This window comes from Puma concolor, chromosome C1, assembly GCF_028749965.1.
Source record: "Puma concolor isolate L17-30 chromosome C1, mPumCon1.1.hap2, whole genome shotgun sequence".
In the NCBI taxonomy this organism is placed as follows: domain Eukaryota; kingdom Metazoa; phylum Chordata; class Mammalia; order Carnivora; family Felidae; genus Puma; species Puma concolor.
Genome location: NC_141674.1, coordinates 156029363 through 156041876, shown reverse-complemented (window position 1 = coordinate 156041876; position 12514 = coordinate 156029363). Strand labels below are relative to the sequence as shown.

General features: G+C 36.8%; 1 protein-coding gene across 2 annotated transcripts in view; it reads left to right on the top strand.

Annotated features, from left to right (window-relative positions):
- TTC21B (tetratricopeptide repeat domain 21B) overlaps positions 1–12154 on the top strand; it is an 83803-nt gene extending 71649 nt beyond the window's left edge. Inside the window, exons 27-29 of one of the 2 annotated variants that reach the window (XM_025935137.2) lie at positions 5479–5599; positions 9541–9608; positions 11032–12154. In XM_025935137.2, the coding sequence (XP_025790922.1) occupies positions 5479–5599; positions 9541–9608; positions 11032–11109 (267 nt within the window). In that variant the 3' untranslated portion in view covers positions 11110–12154. Of the gene's footprint in view, positions 1–5478; positions 5600–9540; positions 9609–10556; positions 10729–11031 lie in introns of those variants that run through there. The other variant, XM_086718804.1, reaches the window with a different exon arrangement.
- Positions 12155–12514: the final 360 nt, after the last annotated feature.

Here is a 12514-nt window from a genome sequence, read left to right as displayed (position 1 = left end):
AGGTTATTATAGAATGTTGGTCCATTTCTAAGGATTCTTGTGTATTTTTTGAAAATTAAATGTTTATTCTCAACACAATCAGGAAATAAACAGTCATGAGAAGAAAGAAGCCATTTGCTTTTGAAAATAAAGAAAAATAGAGATTTATGCAGTTTCAGGGTTCAGCTGTGGTTTACGCCCCACTTACAGAAAGTGTTTATGGAATGTCAAGCATTTGTGATTATCCAGCTCATCCCAGAACTAATGAAAATTGCAGAAGAACGTTAATTGCGGACGTCTGTCCCTCCTATTAAGAAATACTCTAGATAAATTTACTGCAGCTGCATGTTGTTTTCACATTATTAAAATCCACTATGCATAATATATTTTTTTGGGGAAAAGTCTTTCCAGCATTTAATTTGCTTATTAAAAAGTTCTTACCTTTAGGTATAAAGCTGGAAATCTTTAAGTCTATACAATTCCACCATATTTCAGTAATAGCGCATTTTGGTTTTTAGGCACACAAAAAAGAATGTCTTATAACATTTTTAAAGAATTTGTTACTATTTGTTGAGAAATAATTGCAATCAACTTAGAAACTTAAGGATATTTATCTTTACAGATTCATGTCAATTACCTCAAAATCGTAATCATAGTAAATCTGTCTTATTCTCTTTGAGCAAATTAAGTTATAAAACAGATCATCTAATGCTATTAAGTTACTTTAATAACTTTAAAAACCCAAAGTATCAAGCCATTTATCAATTTATAGTCTGTACATCTAATTTGAAGTTAAGTTGGACTTGAAAAACAGGTAATACTAATTAATAGGTTTTGAAAAATCTGCCTCCAGACCCCTCAGGCAAAGGGAATAAGACAAAAATAAACTACTGGGACTACACCAAAATAAAAAGCTTATACACAGAGAAGGAAACCATCAACAAAGCAAAAGGGCAGAAGTGGGAGAAGATATTTGCAATGATATATTTGATAAGAGGTTAATATCCAAACTATATATGGGTGCCTGGGTGGCTTAGTCAGTTAAGCCTCTGACTTCGGCTCAGGTCATGATCTCACAGTTCGTTGGTTGGAACCTAGCATTGGGTCTGTGCTGACAGCTTGGAGTCTGGAGCCTTCTTCGGGTTCTGTATCTCCCTCTCTCTCTGCCCCTCCCCAACTAGCATGTACGCTCTCTCTCTATCTCTCTCTCTCTCTCTCAAAAATAAACAAACATTAAAAATTTTTGAAAAAAAGTGAAAAAATATCCAAAGTATATGAAAAATTTGTAGAATTCAATACCAAAAACAAACAAAAATCCAATTTAAAAATGGGCAGAGGACCTGAATAGACATTTTTCCAAAGAAGATGTACAAATGGCCAATAGACATGAAAAGTTGCTCAATATCACTAACCATCTGGGAAATGCAAATCAAACCCACAGTGAAATATCACTTTACACCTGTCACAATGACTAGGATCAAAAAGACAAAAAATAACAAGTGTTGGCAAGGATGTAGAGAAAAGGAAACTCTTGTGCACTATTGGTGGGAATGTAAATTTGTACAGCCACTATGGAAAACAGTATGGACGTTCCCCAAAAAATTAGAAATAGAAAGACTATATGATCCAAAAATTTCACTGCTCAGTATATACCCAAATGAAATGAAAACACTAATTCAAAAAGTTATATACACTCCCATGTTTAAAAAGCAGCATCATTTACAATAGCTCAGATAAGAAGCAACCCAAGTGTACATTGATAGAATGGATAAAGATGATGTGGCAGATATATTCAGTGGACTATCACTCAGCCATAAAAAGAGAATGAGTCCTTGCCATTTGTGCAACATGGATAGACCTAGAGGGTATTACGCTAAGTGAAATAAGTCAGAGAAAGATAACTACCATATGATTTCACTTATATGTGGAATCTAAACAAACAAAAGGCAGAAACAGACTCAAAGAACAAACTAATAGCTGCCAGAGGGTGGGTCATAGGGGTATGGGCAAAGTGGGTTAAGAGGAATGGGAGATACAGACTTCCAGTTATGGAGTGAAAAAGTCATGGGGATGAGAGGTACAGCATGGAGTGGGTGGGTCCCTGGGAGACTTAGTTGGTTAAGTGTCCAGCTCTTGATTTTGACTCAGGTCATGGTCTCACGGTTCATGAGTTTGAGCCCCCGGTTGGGCTCTATGCTGACAGGGCACAGTCTACTTAGGATTCTCTCTTTCTGTCTCTCTCTGCGCCTCCCCCCTCAAAATAAATAAATAAACATTTAAAAAAAGAAAAGAGGTACAGCATAGGGAATATAGTCAGTGATATTGTAATAACGTTGTATGGTGACACATGGGAACTATGCTTGTAGTGAGCATGGAATAAGGTATAGACTTGGTAAGTCACTATGTTGTACACCCAAAACTAATGTAACATTGTGTGTCAATTATACTTCAATTAAAAAGAAAAAGAAAAATGTAAACAGCCAAATGGCTGACCCTTACACACCTCGTCTAGGATTAAGTGAGATTACATGGAAATTAAGGTTTCAGTGCAGATAGAATTTCAGTTTCCTGGAACACTGACAGCAATATATTGCATGGCTGAACACAATGGCTACTTTAGAGGCACCATTTGGCTGATTAGGCATGTCAATATTGGAAGCATGAGATTCAGGAACTAGAGCTTAGAAACCTTGAATTGTATAATTAAAAGATGGAGATCATCCAGATCTGGGACAGAAATGTACAGGATGACACTAGACCATCTTGTCATACCAGATGGCAAGGAAGCTATCGAAGATGATTAGAGTCATGTCAAGGACTCAGGAGCCAACTTGAAGACACTCACAGTAGCCAGAGTTGGAACACATTAACTCTCAGTAAGAATAGTAACTGCAGTGGATTGAAACACACCAAAAAAGTTTAAATCCATGGGTTTACAAAGATCCAAAAAAGAAAAAAAAAAATGAAAAACCTAATTAATCACCATTGGCATATACTGATGAACTATTATTTCTGAAGCTGGGAAATAAAGGGAAGGCATTAAGCACTTAGCCTACCTTTTCTGTATGAACTACACTACTGGGAAACAATATAGTATAAAAGACATCTCTTATTATAGATGTTTTCCAGATAATAAATGAAGAGTGATAGACTATCATCATTTTCCAGCCCTGATAAATTGATGAACAGGTATAACATCATAAAAAGAGAATCTGACGTTATGTGCCTCCTCAGGGAAGATCACGCCATCTATGACAGGGCTGAACTGGGGTGAGGCGAGTGAAACCCTCACTTGGGGTCCAAAATTTCCAAGGGCACTTTACATCTCAGTAATGATCTTAGGCAGCTGGTGCTACTATAACAAAGTGCTATAGACCGGGTGGCATATAAACGGTAGAAGTTGATTTGTCACAGTTCTGGAGGCTGGACGTCTGGAGTAAGGGTGCCAGCATGGCTGGGTTCTGGTGAGGGCACCTTTCTGGGTTGCAGACCACTGACTTTTTGTTGTGACCTCACATGGTGGGAGGAGAGGATAAGAGGACTGTCTGGGGTCTCTTTTATAAGGACACCAATCCCACTCATGAGAGCTCCACCCTCATGACCTAATTAGCTCTGAAAGATCCCATCTCCTAGTAGCATCACACTAGAGGGTAGGCTTTCCATGTACGGATTTGGGGGGAATAGAAACAGTCCATTGTAGATAAATTATCATTTAATCAAGGTACCTATTATAAATTATAATAAAATATTATTACAATAAATAATGCAGGGGCACCTGGGTGGCTCAGCTGGTTGAGCATCTGACTTTGGCTCGGGTCATGATCTCACAGTTTGTGAGTTCAGGCCCCACATCGGGCTCTGTGCTGACAGCTCAGAGCCTGGAGCCTGCTTCAGATTCTGTGTCTCCCTTTCTGTCTGCCCCTCCCCTGTTCACATTCTGTCTGTCTCACTCTCAAAATAAATACATAAACATTGGGGAAAAAATTTTTAATGAATAATTTAATGCAGTATTTTTCAAACAAAATGCCAAAATGTTAAATAGCATCTGACAGTGCTGTGCTGAGTGGTATTGAAGCCTGAAACAAAAGGGGAAAATTTATGCCTCCATATCCATGTTTTTACGTATTTTTCCTTTTTAAAATGTTTACTTATTTATTTTGAGAAAGAAAGCACGAGCAGGGGAGGAGCAGAGAGAGGGAGGGAGAGAATCCCAGGCAGGCTTCACACTTCCACACAGAGCCCCCACACAGGGCTCAAACTCATGAACCATGAGATCGTGACCTGAGCCAAAATCAAGAGTCAGACGCTTAACCGACTGTACCACTCAGGTGCCCCTATATAGTTTTCAGTGAGTAATGATTTTAATGAAAATGTTAATATATTTACTCCCATTAAAGTCAGGAAAATAAAATTATAATAAATTTAGTTTGGGTATAAAGAAATATTTAAATTTTAAATATTGTGAGTTTTAATATCTCAACTTGTCAATTTGATTTGTAAAATGTTAACATCTGGGGGGGAAATTATCAATTAAATCACAAAAACATGTATACAGAGTTGTGCATTTTTCCTTTTGCCTCAGGCTCCAATGTGGCTCACCAGGGCACTGACCTAGAAGTACTTTTACCTCTGTCCTCAAAGATTGAAATCAAATTCAAACCTCTAGATCTAATTACAATTTCCAGGAAATATTGGTGATATAGGAATATATTACATAAGCACTGCAAGGATGCATTCAACTAAATCTGGGCTGTGAGGAACTCTAGCATAAAAATTCTTTTTTGCTACGTTTAATTGCAAAAAAAGAGACACAGAGAGAGATGGAGAGGAAACCTCTAGATCAAAAGAAAGTTGAGAGACATTTCCACCAGTTACAATGTGTGGGCCTTGTTTGGATCATCTTCCTAACAAACTAAAAACAAGACAAAACAAAATGATATTGAGACCATTTGAAATTTGAATAATGAATGGATATTTGGTAATATCAGTGAGTTGTTACGTTTAGGTATGATAAATTGTGGTTATGTTTAAAGAAAGTCCTTGTATTTAAAGAGGCATACTAAAGTAAAATATTTATGAATGAGATGATACAATATCTGAGGATTTTTTTTTTCTTTCATAATACAGAAGGACAAGTGTGGGAGGTAGAGGTTAAAACAGTATTAGTCCTGATTTAATTGTTGAAGATAGAGGTTCATGGGGTTCATTACACTGTTAATTTTAACTTAAAACTATTTGTAATAAAAACTGTGTATATGTGTAAAATACACAGTCCATTGCCTAGCATGTAAAACTCCTGACTCTGGGGGGAATAGGAGTGAGACTTGATCAGAATCTTTCATTAAGTCCCATAGATGACTTAATTGCATAGCCAAGGTTGAAAAACATTGTTTTATATGCCAATTAAATGAGTTAATATGGTCAACCTCTAGAGTCATAAGCACCCCCATAAAATCAAGTGATATCTGTTGATAACATCTTCCATTTTTTTTTTTTCAGTCTTGCTGCAAAGCTTATGAATACATGGGATACATTATGGAAAAAGAGCAAGCATATACAGACGCTGCCTTAAACTATGAGATGGCATGGAAACATGGCAATCAGACAAATCCAACAGTAGGTGAGTTTAACAAATTAGATACTAGGTTTTTCTGGAAACTTGGGTTTTATTTGTAAATCTCCATTTAAATGCATTTAATATTTTTTAAGAACAAAATAAACAGCCAGCTTCCTAAATAAAAAGCCAACTTCCTTTATCAGTCCTTCTGAAAAATAAATTTTATGTTCATAATAGATTATTAGCTTAATAGTTACTAAGTATAATGTCCTGAGATTCAGACGGGTCCTCAGTTACATCTTTTTTTTTTTTTTCAATTTTTTTTTAATGTTTATTTTTGAGAGAGGGAGAGACAAAGCATGAAAAGGGGAGGGGCAGAAAGAGAGAGAGACACAGACTCTGAAGCAGGCTCCAGGCTCCTAGCTGTCAGCACAGAACTCGACACAGGGCTCAAACCCACGAACCGCAAGATTGTGACCTGAGCCAAAGTCAGATGTTTAACCAACTGAGCCACCCAGGCGCCCCTGCATCTAATCTAACTCTGCCCCTTTCTCTCCCTTTAACCCTCTGCTATTTCTAAAATGATAATGCTGTGGGAAAAAGTATTCCAATGTCACATCAGTTAGGAAAACATTTCATTAAATCAAGATCAAGTTCAGTGGCAAGGGATGTGGGAGAAGCAGAGAGAGAGAATGCAGGACATGGAGCCTTTATCAGTCCTTCTGAAAAATAAATTTCAGGGGTGTGGGGCTCAATCCCACGACTGTAGGATCATAACCTGAGCTGAATTCAAGAGTCAGATGCGTTACCAACTGAGCCACCCGGACGCCCCTGCAGGTCTCTTTACTGCAGAACTTCTTATGCCTTTAAACACTAATGTACATTCTGATGGATATCACAGAGGGACGTGTTTCCCACAATATGACCCTGGAACATTTTTTTTATTTTTACTGAGCATCCAGAAACATCAATTTGTTCCAGTGGTAGACTCAAGGAATGCAGTCTCCAACATCCCTACCAGATGGACAGCATCTAGAATATATTTAGTGACTAGCCTCCCTCCACATTGCGAGGAGCTCATACCTGTGCTCTTCCCTTTCTTTGTACTGAGCTGAAATATGCTGCATTGAAACTGGTCAGGTCTCTTCTCTGGAGCAGCCCACAGAGTCTCTTCCCTCTTACCGATGGTGGCATTCTAATTCAACCTCTGTCCTGTCTCTCCCAAGACATCTCTTCAAACTATCTCAATTACTTGTCCATTCTTCCTGAGACTTGCTTCCAAATCTTTCAGCCTTCTTGTTCCTGTCTCCTGTAAACTCTAAAATAATGCTTCCTACTCTGTCCTTTGGAATAGTTGGTGAGGTATTAATAGTTACTTCTTTAAAAAAAGAAAAAAAATGAAGAGAATTGAGTATAAAGAGATTAGATTTCATGGCCAGATAACTTTGGAAAAGGCTCTTTTGTTTGTCCATGTCCCTCCCAAAATGTTGTACCAGAAATTAACAAGTTCTTAAGTATAATTTAAGAATCTAATTATATGCGTAATCAAGCTATTTTTTTATTAAGCATTTTAGCAGTTGTTAACTTAGCCTTAAGGTGGCATCAGTCTTTTGAGCAGCTATGTCATGGTATGGACTCAGATTTAATTTGCAATTAGATAGGTCGTCTTTACATTAACTGCTGTCAGTTCAGGACTTCCCCCACCTTGTATTTTTCTTGAGTTTGTTATTTTACTAGACTGGTATACGGCACAGGAACTAATACCATACCGTTTGTTGATAGTATTTTTCCTTCTTAAGATCATGTATCCTACACAATAAAGTCAGCTTGTAAAATAAAAATTCCTTAAATATATTTTATTCCACAGAAGGAATACATTTACAAGTTAAATTATTTAAACATTCTGTTCTTTGGAAGACGTCAGCAAATATTCCACCTCATTCATTCTTTCATTGTGTCATCTATGTATTTTATAGATGATTTTGTCAATTTCCCTGACTTCTCATTAGTAAGTTTTCTCTGAGGCTCCCAGTTCATTCTTTAGTTTCTTCCTTCAGATTGTCATTGTATCCAACACCTGCAATTGCCTTTCACTTTTACAGTTGTCAGGAAATCCTTAAAATCACGGTCATGTTCTTTCCAAAGGATTGAGGCTTGAGTACTGTCACTATGAAAGGCACCAGGAACTGAGATCCAAAAAGAAAACACAATTCTCTTTCCCCCTTTACATCCATTCTCTGGTTATATGACACTCACTAGACTGTGTACATTGTTCATGTTCCTCCTCCCCCCCCTCCCCTGCCATGCTACCTTTCTTCCCCTCACTACACAGAGTTGAATTTTTGTAAGCTTGACAGGTATAATGCAGCCTCAGTGTACATATCCTTTGACATTTCTGGCCCTTTATTTCCTCCCTAAAATATTTTGAACAAGATGATCTATCAGGTTTCTTCCAACATTAAAACTTTGTTCTTCTATTTTACTATTAGTCCTATTTGTATGGTGCTCTAAAACTTTTAAAATCCTTTCACGGTAAGTATTTCCTTTGATCTTAAAAGTATACTAAGAGTTGGGGGGAGGAGGGGTTGATGAGGAAACTTGAAGTTGGCAGCTCACCTGAGGTCTCAAAGCCAGTCAGGAAGCCAGACCCCAAAACTGAAGTCCAACTTTTTTGGCTGTAGTTTTCATGTAAAGTATGTTTGACATGGCATGACATCTTAAATTGTTTTCCTTTTTAAATGTCACCAACTTTATTAGCCAATTTTACAATTCCTTTGTAATGATATCAAGTTTAACTCTCCTAAACTTACTGTTTTCATCTTTGATGGTTTTATAGGCATGTGTGTTCATGTGTGTTTTTAGCAAACACTATGAATTTCAGATAAGTCCTGTTTCTTACTTTTTACTACCTTATGATTACATTAGCCAGTAATTCCTTTCAAATATTTGTTTGAAATAAAAAAAAAAATTGGTACTTTTATTAGACCCCAAGAGCAGCATTTAAATTTCCGTGATTTATATTTGCAAGAGGTAAAGTGAAATATTGAATGTATTAATTACATATTATTTTACATCATGGTATATACATCATATCTTGTCTTATCTCCTGTTTGCTAACTCTTACAGCGTTCTTACAGAAAAGCAGCAATCATTTAAGAATGTCTTAAAACTTTGTTTTAAATTGTCAGTATTTGAAACATGACATTTTGGTATCAGTAATTGTGATAATTGTTACTAATCATTGATGTGGCATATCTGGTGACTGCTCTGTCCTCTTCTGGGCCACCCTCCCAACTGCTCTGCCCTGTCGTACTCCAAATCCATTTGGTTCCTGTGGGTCCCATGACTGCTGCTGCCTGGTCAGCTCCTTCTGCCATCTTGCTTCCGATTCCCTTGGCCTATCCCCTCATCCTTCAGATTCCAGGCATTGCCTGATACCCACCCCCTCCCCACCCAGGTTGCTTATGATAGCTCTCTTGGCTTGTACCTTTCTTTCTTGCATTTATCTCACTTTGGAAATTGGTGACATACTTACATAATTACTTAAATAATATACATTCCTTCCCTAATAAAATGTAAACCTCCTGACTGCGCCTGACATGTTAAGTGCTAAATAAACCTATGTGGTATAAATGAATAGCTGTGTTATCATTTACTGCCCTGTGATGAGTTATTACTATAATCTGAAATAAATGGGATTTTTTTAGTAAGTTACAAAAGCCACTCCTGTAGGATGGCAGTCTTCTGACCCAACAGGATATTCACTGCAGTCCTTTTTCTAACTCCATTTTTTTCGCTGCCTGTTCTCCCTTTGAGCCACTCCACCTTCCATTATCCCATCCCTTCTCTCTTTACACTATAGTCACCAGCCTTCGTTAAGACTTCTCAAATGAGTAAGCAAACAAAGGAGGGGGCAAAAAAGGTAATGCTAGCAGTGTGCTCTATAAATAGTGCTACATGATTATGTTGTTGTTGTTGTTGTTGTTGTTTTTTTGTCTTAACAGGATACAAATTGGCATTCAATTACTTAAAAGCAAAAAGATATGTGGATGCAATTGACGTATGTCACCAGGTAATATTTCAATATAGATTTCTTAAAATGTTTCAGATACACCATTTCCTACTTTTAGTTAATCTCAAGATGTACATGAATTCATCTTACTGCAATGGTAGAGGTAGACGATGTTGTATTTGGATTAAATGGCTTCATCAAATACATCTGGGAGAGATTTCTGCTTTTCAAAGTTTAGATAATAATAAATTTACTTGAATCAAACATAGTTTTAATTGAGGCTCAAATAATAAAATGTTTGTGTCACGTTAAAGACAGAGACAAGGGGAGAAGCATGTGAACTAAAACTATTGATTCTCCAAGCCATTCTTCTGAATAGAAGTTCTTGTGAATGTGTCTAAGTCTGGTTAGTGCAGAATCCAGATTTATAAATTAGAGATAAGAGGTATTTCTGTTACTTAGAAGTCATTCGATTACATTTCTGTAATCTATCCCTAACTAAATGATCCTTTAGCAAGTGACAAATATTTAAGTTGTAGGTTTAGAATTTGCAGTTTCCTTATATGTACATTGTCCCATTGATATATAAGGCACTGCACCATTGTTCCAGATAAGGCATTATATTGTTAGGAGCTCCAAGAAAAGCAGCTCCTTCGAAAGGAATTATGTAATGTCTCCTATCCTAAATAGCTGTATCAGCATCATTATAGCAAATCTTGGCTTCAGTGATTGCTATTGATTGCTGAGCCTCTCTGTAAGGCAGTGTTTCACATTAAGGTTAAGGTTGTGCATTAATGTAAGGTTATGCATTAGAACCATTTGTGGAATTCTTTTTTAAAAAATGAGTATCTCCCCACTACTAGACTCAGTAGGCCTAAGAATTTGTATGTTTCAAAATAACTCCAAGTATATCTGATATGTGCTACTGGTCAAAATTAACTTTGTGAGGGTTTATTAATATCATATGAATAGCTAAAATATCTTAAGTTTTTATTTATTCATTTCAAGAGAGAGCATGTGCTTGAGCCGGGGGAGCAGCAGAGAGAGAAGAGAGAGAATCCTAAGCAGGCTCTGCACTTTCAGTGCAGAGCCTGATGCAGAGCTCAATCTTGGGAACCACGAGATCATGACCTGAGTCGAAATCAAGAGTCGGACGCTTAACCGACTGAGCCACCCAGGCGCCCCGATTAGCTAAACTTTCTAAATATTTAAAATCATTGATACATACTTGTTTTTTGCAACTGATCCATTAAGGAAGTAATTATATTTGTTGTATTTCTCACATGTATTCTATTGTTGTCTTCTAAGTACTATTACTAGGAGTTATGTCACATTTCAAATGTCACCTTTAAGAAGTGTTGTTATATTTGTAATATTAATACAATGAAATCTCAACTGGAATGCATATTTCCAGTAAGTTTTATAGCTCTAGTTCTCAGTAATCAATTACAAGTTCTTGTGCTTTTGTTTTTTGTTTTTGCAGGTTCTTGAAGGACATCCAACTTATCCAAAAATCAGAAAGGATATACTTGATAAGGCCCGCATGTCTTTGAGACCTTGAAAACTGTTAATATTTAGTTTGTTGATGCAGCAGGAAATGGAAGGAATCAGTTCTTCTGGGTCAAAATAGGTTTGAGCTAAAGCTCTATAACAGAAGCATCCTTTTCTTTCTCCAGCAGAGGCTGCTATTGTATATAAAGAGAAATGCTGTGTCACATGGATGGTTTCTAATGGAGCAGGTGACTTAGAGCTGGTTTATTTGATTGCCTGTCTTGATTAGGAATAGATTTGGTGTCTCTGTGGTAAAGATTATAACCCATTTCTATAAAGAACATTTTATTAAATACTAGGTCATTAAGTATCCTATACCTTTTCTTAGGAACATTAGTTGTTTATTTCAGGAAATATATTTAAAACGCTATTGTTCTTTGTTAACATTCTTTGCTGTTTCAAAGGTTTGAAAAAGTTTTCTTGTTAATAATGTATGAAAAATAAAAAGTCTATTTTAATAAAGACTTTACAAATTTATGGTTTGTATTGCTCTTGGAACTCAAGAGACATGGTAAGTTTTGCAAAATCAGGGTAAGCTCCCTGTACAATTCACGATGTTTAGTGAGTAGTAGCACAGAATATGTGACTTGCCTAGAAGAATCTTTTTAGAAAAATACAAAGAATGTGAGTTTCCCTTCCCTTCGTTGAACTCCTTCTTTCTGCTTTTGATGCTAATGTGATCTTAAGAAATAATCTATACCTGAAATCCATTTACATAGGTAAGCTCTTACAGCAATAATTAACCTTAGCCCAAAGACTCGGTCTTTTGAGATGACTTCAGACACTGTAACATCTGGCAGAGAAGGGTGACAATATTTCTGGTCAACAGGGACTCACCAAGCACACCCTGTGAAGGCAACTGCTTACCTTACCGTGCCTAACACCCTCTCGCCCAGTAGTTCTCAGTCTTTTAGGTTAAGTTTAACCTAATCTTAATAAACTCAATTTTTAGCATTATTTCTGATTTGTTGTCTATCTCTTTCTCACTTGTCTTTAAAAATATCATAGTCTTCTATGTCATTTGCATTTTCAATAAATAGAGTATTTTTTAGTCACTGCTGCTTTTATTTTTTTTTTTTTTAATTTTTTTTCAACGTTTTTATTTATTTTTTTTGGGACAGAGAGAGACAGAGCATGAACGGGGGAGGGGCAGAGAGAGAGGGAGACACAGAATCGGAAACAGGCTCCAGGCTCTGAGTCATCAGCCCAGAGCCTGATGCGGGGCTCGAACTCCCGGACCGCGAGATCGTGACATGGCTGAAGTCGGACGCTTAACCGACTGCGCCACCCAGGCGCCCCTAGTCACTGCTGCTTTTAAATGTCCTATGTTTATTTCTTTTTATATCTCTTTTTGATCACTTCTGCAATTTTCCAGAGTCCTTTTAATTCCAATTATATGTTATAAAATTCTAATC